The 17,892-nt window shown below is 40.7% G+C and overlaps 3 protein-coding genes across 5 annotated transcripts; 1 reads left to right on the plus strand and 2 right to left on the minus strand.

Moving 5' to 3' along the window:
• Positions 1 to 249: 249 nt before the first annotated feature.
• gprin3b (GPRIN family member 3b) lies at positions 250 to 5,630 on the minus strand. The gene is made up of 2 exons (XM_069167717.1): positions 5,282 to 5,630; positions 250 to 2,970 (listed from the first exon to the last, which is right to left on the minus strand). The coding sequence occupies exon 2, from the start codon at positions 2,886 to 2,888 to the stop codon at positions 678 to 680; it is 2,211 nt and encodes a 736-aa protein (XP_069023818.1). The 5' UTR covers positions 2,889 to 2,970; positions 5,282 to 5,630; the 3' UTR covers positions 250 to 677.
• A 2,447-nt stretch (positions 5,631 to 8,077) lies between these two features.
• Positions 8,078 to 13,695, plus strand: elmod2 (ELMO/CED-12 domain containing 2). 3 transcript variants are annotated; one of them, XM_069167656.1, is made up of 10 exons: positions 8,111 to 8,179; positions 8,255 to 8,370; positions 9,543 to 9,690; positions 9,784 to 9,812; positions 10,516 to 10,613; positions 10,719 to 10,848; positions 11,346 to 11,479; positions 12,244 to 12,312; positions 12,463 to 12,596; positions 12,743 to 13,695. In XM_069167656.1, the coding sequence occupies exons 3-10, from the start codon at positions 9,546 to 9,548 to the stop codon at positions 12,898 to 12,900; spliced, it is 897 nt and encodes a 298-aa protein (XP_069023757.1). In that variant the 5' UTR covers positions 8,111 to 8,179; positions 8,255 to 8,370; positions 9,543 to 9,545; the 3' UTR covers positions 12,901 to 13,695. The 3 variants fall into 3 exon arrangements, with proteins under 3 accessions (XP_069023756.1, XP_069023757.1, XP_069023758.1); XM_069167657.1 differs by having other exon boundaries at positions 8,255 to 8,301; XM_069167655.1 differs by lacking the exon at positions 8,255 to 8,370 and having other exon boundaries at positions 8,078 to 8,179.
• A 45-nt stretch (positions 13,696 to 13,740) lies between these two features.
• Positions 13,741 to 16,947, minus strand: ucp1 (uncoupling protein 1). Its single transcript, XM_069167658.1, has 7 exons — positions 16,841 to 16,947; positions 16,509 to 16,642; positions 16,014 to 16,212; positions 15,310 to 15,507; positions 15,108 to 15,209; positions 14,528 to 14,708; positions 13,741 to 14,241 (listed from the first exon to the last, which is right to left on the minus strand). Exons 2-7 carry the CDS (start codon positions 16,632 to 16,634, stop codon positions 14,127 to 14,129), a joined length of 921 nt encoding a protein of 306 aa, XP_069023759.1. The 5' UTR covers positions 16,635 to 16,642; positions 16,841 to 16,947; the 3' UTR covers positions 13,741 to 14,126.
• Between the last annotated feature and the right edge of the window lie 945 nt (positions 16,948 to 17,892).

A 17,892-nucleotide genomic window follows, 5' to 3' on the forward strand; every position in this document is an offset into this window, starting at 1 on the left:
TTCAACAGAAACAGCAACACTACCTACTTTTAGTCTCACGTCAGAGATAAAAAATGTGTAAAACATAATTATTTCTTATTTTAATAGAAAACCAAAGAAGAGCAGAGATTAAACAGCGCTTTTATGTATGCATACAGTCCCTTTTTTAATCACTCACTAAAAATAAATGTGCATGAAAAAAAAAAATACCGCAATCTTATAAATATAGGGCCCCAAAACACCTCAAAAACATATACCAAATGCACCAAATGTAATGAAATGTTGGTTTAATATATTTGCACAAATATTCTGACGGTAAGTAATACGTTATGATCAGTGCCTTTCACTGTGAAGGTCTGGACTTCATTTTAGGTCATACAACTGCCATTGTAACTAAGATACATGCGTTACACTATTATTGCCTTTGTTATTTAAAAACTGTTCGAAGTTTTCTCTCGTTAATATCTATGTCTAGAAAATAAATCTTCAATTGTTCATTTTATATTTCTATTTCCTACCTGGTTTGATCACAAACATCACAAATATTTTTATGCTACAACATTCCAGTATACTTACTTACAGGGATCTTTGTCCCATTAATGTTTCACTTGGCATTGCAATCTCGATGAGGGGAGGACAAACATTTTGACCTCTAGGAAAGAAGGGAGGAGTCTGACATTGTCTACCTCTGTGCTGTGTTACTCGAGGACGGAGGAGGGAGGGGGACGTACGCAGCAGTTGGGCCGTCTGACATTTTGCAGCATTGACCTGAAAATGTTCTGCTGCCTCCTTTTGTTCTTTTTGCCATGTTGCGGTGAATCAGCACCAGAGATTGACTTTCGGATGGAGGTCTGGGCGATCAGTTTCCTCTCCTGCTCCTTGATTTTGCACTGCAAGTGGCTCTGAATGGCAAAACCAAGAGATTCGGGGTCCACAGAGGCTCCGTAGACCTCCCAGGTCATCCCTTGTTCATCCCAGACGACATCGTGGACGCTCTTTCCTTTCTGCTTCCCTGATTTCTCATCCTCTTTGGCATTTCTCCCCGATTGTTTCTTCTGTTTGCCAGAATTTGTCTCCTTCTTCAGGGCTTTACTTCCAGCTTCTTTACTTTTTTTTTTTGATGTTTCATGTTTATTTTTATTTGGATCTGACTTGGATGTAGTGTTTGCTGTAGTTTTTGTTGGCAGGGTTTGTTCGGCCTTGGTTGTTACAGCAGCCTGAGACAGCGCAGCATTGTTGCTGTCAGCAGATCTAGACTTGGAAGCGCCTGCTGTCTCTGGGGGTTTCCCTGATTTGAGAGAGGGAGCTTCAGCAGTAGCTGTTTTTGCTGCAGATGTCTGCGCTCCAGTTTTATTTTGGGAGTTTCCTGTCTCGCCTTGCTTCTTGTTGCTGTGTTCTATGTTGATTTGATAAACTGGCTGGGTGTTGCACAGAGCTGACCCTGGTTCTTTGGGCTTGGCTCCAAGCCTGGACTCGTGCTGGTGAGACAGAGTTTCTGATTGGAAAACCACACCTGTGTTTTGGTTGGGACACATCTCTGCCTCAACAGTGAGTCTCTCTGACATCAGATCAGCAGAGGCAGATAAAGAGGTTACGTTCATCTGATGGAGACCCACACCATCGTTGACCTGGTAGACTACAGCCAGGCTCTGCGCCTCCTCCCGGAGGACTACATCACCGCTTGGCCTGTGGGTCTCAGCGAAGGGCAGCAGGCGCGGACTAGTGGCCACAGCCTTGCTGCACATGTGAGCCACAGCCTGAACCTCCATATCATGACACTGCTTGACTGAGGCTGGTGATGGGGATGAGGTCATCGTCGAAGCCTCCCTGTAGACTTTGCAGTGCTGCTGCCCTTCAAAGACAGCTGTGTCAGTCTGGTTGCTTTCCTCAGCCACCTGCCCATACGCCGGCATGTTTTGTATAGCCTGGGGCAGAGTGGAGGAGACCTTCTGCGAAGACACTGGCTGATGTTTATCTGAGAGGACTTTTGGTGTCTTTACTGGTGGAAAATCCTTCTCTGAATGTTTTGAACATGAATTTTCATTTGCAGAGGCAGCCTCTGCATCTTTACTCTTCGATGGAGGTTTAGTTGAGTTAAGTGGAGTTGAAGTTGTTATGCTTTGTTCGAGTTTTGGTGTTTCTTGCAAGCACACAGAGCTTGATGAGCAGCTTTGTATGTGTTCTGGCTCTTTAGTTTTCTGTGGAGTAGTAGTATCCTTGTTTTTGGGAGCTAAAGTACCTTCTTTACTATCTTGTTGAGGCTCAGCTGCTTTATTCCTCAATTCACTGACCTCGTTCAGATTTTTGTCATTTGGAGGAACATGTTTACCACTGTTCTCTCGTGCTGTGGCTTTGGCTGAAGATGTCAGCTTTGCATGCTGCTCCTCTGGTGCAGTTGGCCCTTTTTTTCTGCAATCATTGCTGTCCATGTCGACCCTTGACGATGTAACAGCAGTTGACAAACAGGTCTTTGTAATGTCCTTTTCATAAATCAGGCTTAACGTTGTCACGTTAGCATTTGAATCCCTCTGGTCGCCTCGGGCCTCACCCACACTTTCACCTGTTAGAAACAAGTTTGGCAAATGTTGGTCTCCACCTGTCACTTGCTCAGATTTTGTCTGGTTTCCATTGCCTACTACTGGTTTGTCTGACACGGTGCTGCTCACTGGTTGACCTCCTGTGGAAGGTGTTTTCTGGGGATGTGGGGTGGTGTTAGCAGGAGAAGTGGTCACAGATAAGTTATTCTGCTTGTCAGGAGATGTGAGGGGGGGGTTTGGACAAACCTGAGAGAGTTTGAGATTGGGCTCTTTAGCCCAGTTGGCATTGGACTCCTCATTGCCCAGTGTGTCCATCCCAGCCAGCTGAGGCACCATCTGGACTGTCACTGTCCTTTTTGGGTTAGTTCCCATGCCGTATTCCCTGTTTCAGTCTTTGAATATTGTCGTAATCCAGAGATAGACACAGATGCACAATGTCCCTTTTTGCAGGTTCCTAAAGGAGGAAAATAGAAATAGACTCTTCAATTTATCACAATATTTACATCCTAATATAGATTAATATAATCAGACAATCAGACCAGATGATTTTATGAGATGACTTGACAGTTTCAATGAACAATTTATGTACTATGTATTTAAATAATCACTTAGAATAAAGAACCAAGAGCCAGAACAATCAGTGCCCCCTACCTGCCTCATTTCATGACTGCTTTGAATTAGGACTAATATATGCTTAACAATCCTATTAATCATAATATTTATACTTGTGGTGATATGGAGTTTATGCTCCTTTGTCTTTTCAAGAAGACGTGATTTTTGTACTATGACTATTGAAGGAACTGTTCTTTTTTCTGTCTGTCTAATTTACAATAAATGCAGGATTTTCTTTTTCTTTTCTGATGCTTTATAAGCACCCATGACATAATCTGAATCTATTTCAAACTGCTCAATCCCATTGTGTGTGTAACAAAAACAAGTAAAAGAAAAAAAGATAACAAAAAGAAAAACTGATGGGAAATCCCTGAAGAGGATACAAAAATGCTGTGTCAGACTAAACCAAAGCAAAGTTTACAGGCCTGTAAGTAAAGTATACAAAGTACAGCTATATGACTTTGACTTATGTAGACTGAACATGCACACAGAAAAAAAGATACCTGATTCAAAATTGTTAATATTCTACATTTAATGATGTTTCATCTGACACTTGATCTTTTCCTTGTTCTAAAATTCCTAACTTAAACATTTGTCTGGCAGCACATCACCCAATTATTACATCAGCTGAAGTTATAATAATATCACCCATTCATACATCAAGTGACGTCATCAGAAACACCAACAATAATGAGTGTTATATGATAAACATATAGTGTAAAAATAAAGAATGGAGTGATGAAGTGCCTGTACTGTTGCTCCTGGAGGGAGCTGTGACCCATGTTAGTTTGACTCAGTTAAAAATAAAGGGGCATATCTGTGTTATATGCCAAATGGGAAGTTAGCCAATTAGTAACATTCTTGTTATATATATTATAATCCTGTTTTGTTTTTTTTAATTATTATTTTGGTCTAACATGAACTATATATAAAATAATAAAATTTTAAATATGTCCATTTATTAATTTAAAGCAGTTTCCCATTTACAGATAATCCTGCAAAATGCGGATCAAATGAAAGTGCTCCCTGAATACATTTATAATCACTCCTTTAAAGTTGAACTAGACCTGTTGTTTCCCTTGTCATGTGACCTTTTAAGTGAAAAATATCCACAAGAGGTTTTGAAAGCCAGCAGGTTGTGTTCAGGTCCTGTTTTTAATCAGTTTGGTGTAAATCTTCAGCAGTGACCTGCGGTTTCACACATCTCTCTATCCCAGGCCTGATGAATGACTCCGTCTATTAAACGTGTGAAAGCATCTGGCCAACCTTGCGAGTAATGTGCCAGCACTTGGCAGACATCCGAAATATGTTTGGACCCAGACAGATGAGCCGCGCTGTGATCAAGGCTCTAATCCCACAAAAACAGCCTCCGAGCTCCAAATAAACAGGAAGAAGAGCCACGGATTGATAATTCAGAGAGCTACAGGACAGAGAGCATCAGTTGGCCTTTTCCATCTCAGTGACATTACTGAGGATAATCGATTCTGCATAATGTGCAGTTCATGAATCTACTGTTAAACTCGGCTTTTGAGGTATTCTCACAACAGCACCCTCCACCTTGTATTTCTTTGGGAGGGACAACCACAAACATAACAGATTTTATTCTGCACATTTATGTCTGATGAAGAATAATCCTTCCTGTCACACTCACTTAACAGATGATAATCTATCTACTTGGTAACCTGAATGCATTTTTTTTTTTTTAAGTGTGACTGCAATAACACAGAATAGTAGGTTACTGGTTTGGGTCATGGACAGGTGCAGCCCATTTGTGTGTGCTCTGTCACCATGCATCTGCCTGTCTGTTGTCAAAGCGTAAATATTTATGGGAAGCATGTCCTGGCTGTAATTATATTCAACAATTAAAACGCTTCGGTGTCTCGGCTGTTTTTCCACCCTGCCGCAGTTTGGAAAAGAGTGAACAGAGAATGTGAATTCATGCAAAACGGCAAACATAACAGCCTATACATTCAAGTGATGCACACCACCTATTCAGGCCAATTAAGATCTATGTCATGTTACTGTAGCCTCTTGTTCCAATGCAACATCTCAGAAGCGACTGATATTTGCTGATTTGATTTGACCTTGCGGAAGAATTTAACAACAAACACGACGGAAAGCGGAGTCTAATTAAAAGATGATGAATGGCTTACCTTTAGAGACGATGCCTGTGTCCCGTCCCGTGGGCTGCCGTTTGTGCGTCCGTGTCAGTGAGATGAGGCTAAACCCTCGAAATGAATATGGAAAAATCAACCCTGTGTCGGTGACACCAAGCCACGCCTTCCAACGGAATATGGGTCTTGGAGGTATCGATCCTCCACAGCCAACCGCAAAATCCAAGCATCCTGACTGACTGACCGTGCGCAATGAGTCACGGCTGTCCGACCGACGGTTGCTGTCCTGAGATCTTTACCACCGCTTGCTCGTGCTGGGAAAAAAAAAAAGGTGAATGATCACAAAATGGACCGTTTATGATGTGTGCTATCCCACCATGAACTGGTCCAGGCAGGGCAGGCACCGTGGTGCAGCTCAGATAACCATATGAATTGGTGATTGGGGGAGAGGATGGGCACGGAGGCAGTATAGTTACAGCCGCAGGCGTTCACAGGCGGGTCACTTGCACTTGAAATGGATTACTTCTAGATCCTGGGGCTCATAAGGCTGCCCGTAATGTTCCAAGAAGATACAGGGTTTGTTTTTGCTGTGTCTGTTTGCATCATTCAGAGATGGATTCATGACTTGCTGTTGTGAGGCAGTTTAGAGGGATGCATTTGGCAAAATCAGGTTATGTTTCTGAATAAATACATTTTCAGAATGCATACATTATCCTCTGTGCTTTTAGGAGGTCTGCTGAACAAATGACCTTTATAATCAGGATATTTAGGTTATACTTGGTGTCATTTGCCGTCTCAGTGATGCAGTTTAGATGACGTTTAGATCAAATACTTGGAATTTACCATTTTTGGAGGAGATAGGTTACAATGCACAGCATCAGGAATTGATCAAACGACAATCAAATTGTGTTTGATAACTGAGGAGTTTAAGATAAAATCATAAACTTTATTGATCACATGCAGAGAAAAGTGACCCATTTGTTGAAATAAATAGCTTCAAATAAAACTGTTACTCAATATTGTCAATGGGAAGCGTATGCATTTCCTGCTTTACTGTTGCAGGTAGTAGAGTGTGTATTTGAGCATATGAGGTGTTGTGACCAATCACCCCCAACCTGTAGGTTCATAATCAGATAGGAAAGAAGAGGAAGATGAAAAAACAGAATCCTATTTCATTTTACCTTTATTTATTTTTTTACTAGCTAAATCATTGATAGTACAAGGCCTTTAAAATAATTTGACAAAACAAATCTGGGAAAGGATGATCACTTGGAAGGGAGCACATAGTGGTCTGCATGCAGGTATAAGGGTCATAGGCCCAAAAAGTTGGGAACCACTGTTCTGGATGAGGTTGAAATGGAGGCACACACTTAAACAGGAAGCCTTATTGAGCTTTTAGTTAAAATTATTTAGTCTTCACACTTATAATATTAGAATCATGTTAATAAAGAAAAACAGAAAACAGTCTTGCTTCAGATGAAGGACCATTGACTTAAACAATTGAAAAAAACGGACCTAAAATTTTTAAACAATCACTCCCTACCACACGGTATGCATATGATACAGTGCATCCTGATTTGATATTTACATGAGAATTACTTCACTGATTACTGACAATTTTCGTTTAGCAGCAATATTTGCGAAAAAATTGCAAAAAAATTTCCCCTTGGAGATTAATAAAGTAACTGTCTGTCTGTCTATCTGTCTGTCTGTCTGTCTATCTGTTTGTCTGTCTATCTGTCTGTCTGTCTGTCTGTCTGTCTGTCTGTCTATCTATCTATCTATCTATCTATCTATCTGTCTGTCTGTCTGTCTGTCTGTCTGTCTGTCTGTCTGTCTGTATGTCTGTCTATCTATCTATTGAATAATTTTTGTCATTTTAAAGCAAAAATATGCAACATCTGCTGGTTTCAGTCTCTCAAAAATGTAGATTTGTTTTGGTCACATATAACAATACATTTATAACTGGTATTTCCTTTCAATGGCACTTGTAGACAACATGAAAAATCTATAAATTGAGAAAATAATTGACAGATTTTTATGAAAACTTTTCCAACTAGCCAGGATATTTGACCTAAGCTGTCTTTACCGAAGAAAGGACAGCATTTGTTTTTGTTTTTTAATGTATGCATTCTTCATCTTATTTAATATCAGCACTGCAGCCAGCTCCCTGCTCATCCTAGGCTAATCCCTCAGGCTGTTATTAAAATGTACACTGTTACTTTGGGATTCAGTTTTCACATATAGCCGGGGCTGGAGACAGTCGTTCCTCTCGGATTGCAGTGATTGTATGGGATGGACCTCATGCCTTTAAAAACCCAGAGGGACTGATTAGGTGAGAAGGAAAGCCGCGACTTAATTACAGTTGAGTGCTCCATTGATGAGGATCGCAGGAATGGCTGCATACATTTTTCTGCAGTCAGGTCACCGCTTAAGGGCGAGGGCTTGTGTGCAGCCACTTTGGAAAGAGTTACACAGTTATGGACTTATATGTGTTGTCTGTATTGCCACTGTTTTAAACAGTGACTAGACATGACGGCATAGAATTAAATAAAAGCCTACGTGCAACATAATATGACGAGACTATTAAAAAAAAAAAAAAAAAAGAAAAAAAAAAAAAGACAGCCCTTCTATAGACTTGGTTTGATATCATATTGTGAATCTGGCATCATCTTGTGGTTCATTTTTGAAAAGACACGTACTCGGCTGGTCTGATTGTCTTTTATCTGAACTTAATCTGATCTGCAGAACCAGACACTAGATGGCGCTGCGGCGGCGTCCAAACTATGGACCGCTGCGTTCAAAGACGTCATGACATTTAAAGTTGCCTAAACATTCAATCCAAATTTCCCGGAATATGTCGGCCATGTTAGCAGAAGAAACCCCTCATAAAACAACGTTTGAAATAATCGCTGTATGACGCTTAAACACAAGAGGGTACGTCATCCATCAATCTATTTTCTAAGTGTCCCGTTTTTGTCTGTCTGTGCGAACCTTGAACGTTGCGTTCAGGTACCGGAGCTGTTGTCAAGAGAGACGTCGCCTAACCTCATTACACGGCAAGTGGGAGCTCGAAAGTGGGTTCAAGTTTGGCTTTATTCCGGTGTGACAGCATCTTCCCGGAGACGGTAGGGTGACATGAACCTCATCTGCTGGTTCATCCGAAATACTATCAAACACGTAACGTGGTTGTGTAGCCAGCTAACACGAACACAATGACAACCTGTTGTCCGAACCGGGCTAATTGTTATTTGTGAGCTTTGAAGCCCAGATAGCTCAGTCAATTCGTTAAAATTAAAAATAAAAAAGTAACTCGTGAGCAGTTCAGTCGCTTTCTGAAGCATCTAAAACTGAATCTTTGTCAGTAAACGGAGTGACTGCGTTTGTCAGAAGTTAGCATTAGCAGTGATGCTAGCTCCCTCAGTGCTATTGTCTTGGCTGGTGGACCAGCTGTCCCTCTCTGTGTGGACCAGCTGTCCCTCTCTGTGTGGACCAGCTGTCCCTCTCACGTTCACCTCCTGTTTATGGGTACTGTGTTTGTTTTCGATGTTCAACGTATCCTTTCATACGCTGAATTGTAAATGACTCTCGTTGGTGAGAACAAAGAAGATGGTCTCGGGTCCTAAACACGGACTGATGACACATCACGTACATCAGAAAGTATTCAGGTCTTTTCCTGAGTGGTAAAAGTACCAATACCACTCTGAAAATACTCCACCACGAAGTAAAAGTCCTGCATTCAAATCCCTAGTTCAGTAAAGGTACGTAAGAAAATGTACGGAGAGTTCCCAAAGTAAAAGTACACACTATGCAGTTCATGCCCTTATCTGTTACTATTATATATATTATATGTATTATATATATTATATACATATCACTGGACAGAAAGAGTATGAAAAACTGTAATCCTCAAAGTAACTTGTAACTAAAGCTGCCAGACATTTGTACTGGAGTAAAAGGTGCAATATTTGACTTTGAAATGTAGTGCAGTAGAAGTATAAAGCTGCATCAAATGGAAATACTCAAGGAAAGTACAAGTACAGTACTTTAGTAAATATACTTGTGCCAAACCTAGCCTTAAATGCAGTTTACAGGTACGGGGACTTCATTTCTTGTTAGTGCTGGTTTGTGCTTCTGTTCCACACCGTATAAAATACTCTGTTATTCAAATGAACTTCATTATCAGTTGACGGCATTAAAACATGATCAGAAAAGTGAGAGTCAAAAGTGATTTGACGATCCGAAATTTCGGCCTGATTTTCTCCAGGTGATCAAGTTATTTTCTTTGTGTGCGTTTTAGAAAATGTTCGGGTATATCTGGCAGTACGTGTACACGTCCTTCCTGAGATACTGGCTGAAGTGGCTCATCAGACAGGCGACGGGAAGGTGTGAGCTGCAGAGAATATGCTGCAGATACAAACCTGGAGCACTGAGGACAACAAAAGCAGGTACACGAGATCGTCTCAAATCCGGTCCACTTTTTGCTTCCTCGTGTACATTTACTCCCATTATATTCATTCGCCTCTTGTGTCCTCTTGTAGAGTACTCTCTTCAGTCATCAAAGAACAAGGTAAGAAAATGTCAACTCTGAGGAGTTAGTTCTGTTTCTGATAGAGGAGAAGTCCTGGGTAAGTTCCAGCTTTCTATTGGACTATTTCAGTTTTTTTTATTTTTTATGTCTAGGCTTCTTTATTCAACTATGTAGTTATTTGCCCCACATACTGTCACAGCCCGACATAGCCATAACAGTATCTTAAAAACACGCAACTTAAGCACGTCATATAGAGTTACATATTATATGACAGTAATGGGTTAAAAAAAAAAGTGACAATCAAAATGCAAAGATACACTAGAAGTTGTTTTTCTGTTTTCAATGGGATTCTTTTAAAGTTATCATGTTACCGCTGCCATGAACAAAATCTCTGTTGTAGAGAGACGATATAAAGATGCTATATGGCTATATAGGGTTATATGGCCTGATTCATTTTAGATATGTTAAATAATCTACCTGCAGTAAATGTGAGATTGAAGAAACTAAGCTTCAATAACAGCATATCATCTGCCCTTTTGCCCTGCTCAGATGAATTGACCCCGCAAGTCATTTAATGATTCTACCATTGTAAGCGTTTTTCAGTCAACAGTCTGTTCAGTGTAGAAATAGAAGTGCTGAGTCGTCATCTTTTTCTGAGGTTGGCTGTACAAATGCATTTCCCCACTGTGTGTGTGCTGGTTTTCTTTCTGGTGTAACTCTTCCTCTCCTTTTTCCTCTGTAGGTTTTGAGAGGAGCCTTGGAAACCAACAAGGATAAATTAGAGCAATGTGTGGGTCAAATTGTGAAAGAGAAGAATATCAAACGCCAGAAAGATCCCCAGTAAGGTCATTTCTGTTACTTTGAATTTGTTTGTAACCTGCACTTCTTTGATTTAAATGTAATTTTTAATTTAATGATTAATTATTGGTTTTACCTCTGTTCTAGGTTCAAGGAGAACATACACGTCTGTCTGCTACAGATAACGGGATACAGCAGCTTGTATATATCTGTAGAAGACCTGAGAAAGGAAGTCTTCAGCTCTGACAACCCTGAACACGGGGCCATGCTTTTGAAGGTATATAATCCATACATATTAATAAAGCAGTCGCTCCACAGGTTTGAGCTGCATTGTTTCTGTTCCACAGAGCAAAAAAGGACATGTCCAAAGTATACATATGTCCAAGATTTTTTTTGTGTGTCAACCATTTGTGAGTCATGAGAGTTACATGAATATCACAGTATATTTCAGATAAGGTTTAAAGATTGTGAGCTACCAACATGTTTTTAATACTTCTGCTTTTTGTATCAGTTTTTATGGATTTTCAGAACACTGATTGAATTTTATACTTCAACTAACAGCCTAACAGACCTGGCTAGCATGGTAACACTGGAAGTAGATGATACTTTAGAAGGAGAAATCTCTTTTATAATATGTTTTTTTTTCTTGTTTCCCAGATTAAGTCTTGATTAAGAAGCCAAAATTCAATGCACAGAAATCACATTAGGTGTAATTCTACTTGTAAATCAGTACAGTGGAAAATTAAAATGTTTCACCCTTGAATTATTTCTCAGCTGTGGGACCTGTTGATGCCAACAGTCAAACTGGAGTCCAGGATAACCAAACAGTGGGGAGACATTGGTTTCCAGGGAGACGACCCCAAGACTGACTTCAGGGGAATGGGCCTGCTGGGCTTAATCAACCTTGTGTGAGTACCAAATAACAACAAGATATTTATTAACTAAGCCATAAATAACTACAGAGAATGTTGGTACCAGTATGAGAAGCATCTGCTGGCCTCGCTGACAAAATCCTGTTTAATGGGAAGCAGTCGGAAAACTGTCACCACTGGTACATTTTAAAAATGTTCTTTCGCAAGTGCATCCTTGTTGATCTTGTACACATGTGCAGTGTTTTTATAGCCTTTGGCTTCTTCTGTTTCACCAGTTTTAACATTCTTGACTAGTAAACTGCACCAGCACTATTTTAAAGAGGATTTTTTTTTTTCCTTTGGCTGCTTTCATACTGCAGCAGCAAAACATGAAATTCAGGCTTGTCGAAAACAAGGGGGGAAAGACAAATGCCCCCCCTCTGCTCACTCTGAGGTTCAGACACAGACAATACAAAAATGAATTAATAATGCTGAAATGAGTTGCCATTATATTATATATTATATTATTAATACCAGGGAGGCCGTCAGTTTACCTGGTTACATACATGCTACATACACAAAATGACATGTCAGATTTTTCCACATTGTTAGAGCAGCGCCAATCACACAGATGAACATAAATTAATTTAATAAAATTTTTAAAATCGTATATTTTCCTTTTATAAATGGTTACAGTTCTCATCAGTAAGTGCATGTTTACTGGTTCGCACAGTCGCCGCCATAGTCTTGACAATAGTCAAGTTCGAGCATTGTGCTGCAGTAAGAAATTATTATACGACTTATTTTTTTGGTGTCTGCAGTTTTTTCAGTGAAAACTACACAACGGAGGCTCGTCAGGTTTTGTCTCATGCAAATCATCCTAAACTGGGGTAAGAGATATTCACGCGTTCATTTCATCCATTACATTGGTGTTGTGTCAGAAGTTTAATCTTTCTAAAATCACTGCGTTATCGTCACTAGATCTGATCATCACTTTTTAGCATTCACCTAGTACTCATTGTGAACTGTACATGTTTTAGATATTCATATGCCATAGTTGGGATCAACTTGACAGAGATGGCATACAGCCTCCTGAAGAGCGGTGCTTTGAAACCACATTTGTACAACACAGTCCAGGGCGCACCGGAGCTGCAACACTTTCATCAGCTATACTGTGAGTAAAAGATCACATCATTCTTCTGTTCTTCTTCTTTAGATGACCAGACATATGCAAAACAACATTTACTCATTGAAGGTGAAATTTTGTTGGTTGATGATTTAAATAAAAAACAATCTGAAATTCTCCTTTTCTTCTTCTAGGTTATTTGGCTTATGAATTTGATAAATTCTGGGTGGCAGAAGAACCAGAGAGCATCATGGAGTTCAATCAGTACAGAGAAAAATTCCATGACATAGTGAAGACACATTTACAGGACCCTGATGTGTCTCTCACATTGACTGTCCGCTCTAAAAACTAAGGCATCCCCTGAGTTCACCATCCTGACATGGTTTGATCCGGTTGAAAAAAGCATGAGCAGGGCTGAACATTGAAAACATAAAAGCTGGTTGGTCCCTCATATTCCTGAAAAATCCACACAAAAAATAAAAAAAATCCTCTTGTGTCTGCAGTGATTCATTAGTGATGCTCAGTCCCTCTTGTTACCGTGAATGTGAGGTTTTGCCACCAGAGCACAAACACCCTATACCTCAAACATAACCATTCCAGTGGTTCATCCATTCATAAAGGGGGAAATGGGAGCTGCTGCGGAGGACTGTCGTGATAATATTGGCTCCACCTTTTGTGAGGCTTTACGCACTTTCAGCGAGCAAGCAGCTAAATTGTTGCATTTAAAGACAGAAAAGTGGTGATGACCATATTTTAGCTGTCTTGTCGTATTTATGTGTACAAAGCTTGTGTGTTCTCCCAATAGTCCTGCTCAGGTATTAAATATTTATGTTCCGAGATCTCGGCTACAACTTAATGTAAGGAATGATGTCCACTCTGATGCTCCGTTGTGGTGCTTTCGTTTTAAAAAAGGTTGTGCACAAAGTTGTAACATGTCCTACTGATGTCATTAATGCCATCTGTATTATCCAATAGAAGTGATGTGCAACTCCCGATCGGTTGTGTGCCCCAGTTTTCATAAATTTGTATCTCCTGAGACTGATACTGACTTTTTATTACCGGTTATTTTTATGCTGTGGTTTACTTTTGAGGAGTGTATGTAATGACTCACTTACAGTTAATAAACTCACTTTTGTTTTGAAATGTGCTTCATGTCTGTGTTTTAAAGGACAAGTTAAAAAAGCAAATGCGGTATCTGTAAAACAAGACAAATGTGTTTAATATATAAACGCCTTTTACACTTTATTGTGGGTTCCAATGATATTTCCTGTAAGTAAAGGTGCACTGGTTTAAAGCCTGATGTGTACTCATCAGATTTTAAATTTACAGGTTTTAAAGTGCGAACTCAACATGTGTCCATAGCATTCACTGCCACAATATCCGGAATGGGCTCATTGGGCCAAAGTATAAAAGCAGAAGTGTGTCTTCAGATATACATAAAGTCAAATATAAGGCAGTTTGTCCAATACTCCTTTTTCAATAACGGGTTGTCTCCTTTGTCACCACAGGACAAGAACATTGTTGAAACAAAAAGCTGAAACAAGAATTGATATGTAGTAAAAGTTTGACACAGGAATCTCAATTTGAGGCCTCCATTCTCTTCTTTGTGACCATCATGGCTCTCTTGATCTGCTCAAATGAGACGAACATCACGACGTTCCACGATCCCAACCTCAGAAATGAGGGCACAAATCTGCAATAAGACAAGGAAAGAGGTTAGCAGGGGTCTCCAACCAGTAGCTACCGGTTGAGTATGTGTGTGTTGAGTGTCAATTTGTTATTCTTCACTTAAAAGAAGCTTATTCAGCTGGTTTTGGAGGAGTTCAGCTCTGTGAAGAACTGTTGCTTAACATGAGTAGCTCTTGGACACTTTCATTTTGTCAAAGTAGCTCTGAGAGGAAAAAAAGGGGTTGGAGACCCCTGGGCTACCGGAGAGTAGTGCTAAGTGTTTGTGTTGAGGTCACAGAGGAAAAGATTACCCTTTGTAGAATGCCGTCGGCCCCTCTTTAGTCAACATGGTCCAGGCACAATTGATAGCACTCTTGTACTGGCCTGGTGGGGAGTTCATGTATCTCGTTTTTACCACATCAACTGGGGAGGCAATCACCGTGGTAACAAAGCCGGCACCAAACGCAGACACAAAGTGGCACGGCAGATTGTCTGTGGAGAGAGTAGGAAAGTCAATCGGAGGTCTCTGTTCTCAGCGGGGCAGTATAGAAACCAGCGTCAGCAGATTACGTCATAGTGATTGAGATAAATGTCATATTACCGACTAGTCAGCACGATGAGGGGAAAATACACCATGTTCAGTGTTGTACCGGCATGTGGGCTGTTATCAGCTATAGGGTGGAGAGAGGGTGTGGGGCTTTCTGCCCAATCCGCTGTCTCTCTGGGATGTGTGTGCGCGTGGGTGTCTGTGTGTGTCTGTGTGTCTGTGTGTGTCTGTGTGTGTGTGTGTGTGTCTGTGTGTGTGTGTGTGTGTGTGTGTGTGTGTGTGTCTGTGTGTGTGTGTGTGTGTCTCTCTCTCGCTCAGGCACACATGTATTAGCCCTCTCTCACCGGACAATATGTTGTGTCTGAGGATGGCCTCCTTGATCAGGTCGTATGTAACCAGCTCTGTGCAGTTGACCAGTGCGTTTCTCGTGATGTTGGGTAGCGTTCCTGTATGAAACAGAAGACAACAGTCCTCGACACTTTAATCGTGATTGATCATGGTTTTTTGGGTTGTGTCCTTTCCTGAAGTGTGACACTAGAGGCGCACCTTTCCAGAGTCCTCGTATGCCCTCATTCTGGAAGATGTGCTTGTAGGCCTGCATGGTGCCGTTGTAGCGGCGAGCCACACCGTCCAGGTTCATCTGGGCTTGGAATCGAACCTTGACCACGTCAGTGGGTTGTGCAAAGGACACTGCCATCGCACCTGTAGTGCAGCCGGCCAGGATACGTACCAGCACACTAGCATCTGTAGAGACAAACAAGTCATAGAATATTTAAACAGATGTTGCATTCAATTGCAGCTTTGAGGTACTTTACTTAAATACTGTACATTTTATTATTTGTTATAGCTACTAGCTACTGTTTTGGATCAAGATATTATCTGTAAAACCCATCATCAGTTTATTCAAGCAAGATAAGAGACAGAAAGCTCCTTTTGAATGTCTGTCTGTCCTGCAGGATGGATCCATCCTCCTTATTCTCCCTTTTTTCCTCTAAAGAATTTAGCTGGAGTATCTATGGACACTCGGCATCGCATGTAAAACAGATTGTAAAACCCTCTGACACACATTTCTGATTTTGAGCTTTACAGATAAAACCGGCTTCAGCCGACATGCCTCTTGATCAAACAATGTTTGTTTGTGACGGCTAGAAATTGAAATGTATAAACCTGTGAGCAGCAATATTCTGAAAGTGCAATTTACTTTTGAAATACAGTTTTATTTTTTCGGAACTTCAAAACTAACCACTTACGGTCTGTGCCTCCTGTATAGAAATTTTTAACATTGTCGTAGAGGCCGATTCTGACGGAGGCGAAGCACACCTGCCTCTGCAGCCCAGCCACCAGCCCGTTATACAAAGACTTGGGCCCCTCTGTTCGGATCATGGTGCTGATGGTCCCAAACACTCCTCTGTAGCGGATGCCCTCCATTGCCGCCTTCTCTCCTTGAATCTGGGGTCACAGATTGTACTCATGGCTTAAATCGGCTTTGCGGAACAAAAATCTTTAGACCTAATGGTGCAGCTTGTTGCTGCAGAACGGTAGATATGTGCCGTTGATTTGGGGCACTGAAGTGGACAAAGTTAAAAGCCAAACTGCCCGGTCGATTGTGACAATATCATGTTTCTAAGTAGGTCATGGCAAAACTAGAGTAGCTGAAAACCATATTCACAATATAATTATCAGATGCATTTCAGTGACAGTGAATTAACTTTCTTGTTTTGTGGACAATATTACTAAACAGGTACCTGTAGTCTGACTTTGGCTGTGTCCAGAGGAAATGTGACAATATCAGCTATACAGGCTGCTGCTGCAGCACTCGCCATCTTCACCCCCAGAGGAGGAGGAACATCTGAGGGTTTGAGTCCAACCATGTTTCCTACTACAGGTAAGCACAAACACACGGATACACATGCGATGTCAAATCAATGTTGAATATAAAACACCACCACATAAACATTAACCACATACTCTCATGAGTCATCTTTTTTAGGTTTCATCTTAAGGTTGATATCTTCTATGAGCCGCAGTGATCCTGAAATCCCAGTGCAGACTGATGATAAAAATATAAAACACTTACACTTTTCGTCTTAAAATTCAGATTCTTTTCGATCAGCAGTTGTTTGTTTGCAGGCTGGGATGTGATTGGCCAGATTATAATCCATAAAGGGCTGCACTTCACAGAAAGGACAGAAGCATCTTTTGCTCTGTATTTATATATTTTCTGGCTGGCTTTGTTTTATGACATCCGCAGAGAGGCGTTACTGTGTACTCCTGTACACCTGGGTCAAATCAAAGTCCACCGGCTGTCAGAAAGTCAACGATCCACGTAACCTACAGTGCAGAAACTTGTCAGACAAACACGTTTACGTATTACGTTCACCGTTCTGTGATTGTGACTCAGCAATCTTTTCATCCAAATTCTGGTTTATTTCTAAAAATATTTATAAACTGTAATTACATTTATAAATATGATCTTATTGCCTTCAAATATAATAAACACCATGTAGTCTCATTCAGTATGGTTCCTTATGGCAGTCACCGATTTAAGATTAAGTAATTATTTACTTCATTCCACCAACTGTCTGCCCTTAACACCCCTGATAGTACAGCAGGGTTCACTGGAGGCTTGTCTTCGCTCTCAGCCAATGACAGGAGAACTATATGATAAACAGTGTTTGGAGCTGATTGGCTAAATTACTCAATCTATTCTGCAGAATTTACAGCTGGTGCCTCACAGCCCTTTCACTTTATCAGCAGCGTTATTGTAACAGTTTTTGCTCATTTGTTTCTATGACAACTATTGTGGCCTCTCATTCACTTATCTGTCATGGTCAGATCCCTTTCACATTTTTGGGTCAGATGTGCTGTGGAGGAATAGAGGTTGGAGAGTAGTGATGTGAAATGGTGACTGAAGTTCACTACGAAGCAGATAAGAACTTTGCATCAGTCCATGTTCAGCCTCTCAGCAGTTTGGCAGCAGCAACCACTGTTTCATAATACTATATGCAGCCAACGTAACTTCTTGAACAAAGAATGATGTGAAAATTAGATTATGAAAAAAAGAAAGTAGGGAGAATGTGCAGATGTTCTGTTATTCCTACATACTCAGTTTCTTTTTTATTAGGTTCA

Source organism: Embiotoca jacksoni, unplaced genomic scaffold, assembly GCF_022577435.1.
Source record: "Embiotoca jacksoni isolate LCO1_2020_lvr unplaced genomic scaffold, fEmbJac1.0.p SCAF_4, whole genome shotgun sequence".
Lineage (NCBI taxonomy): Eukaryota > Metazoa > Chordata > Actinopteri > Embiotocidae > Embiotoca > Embiotoca jacksoni.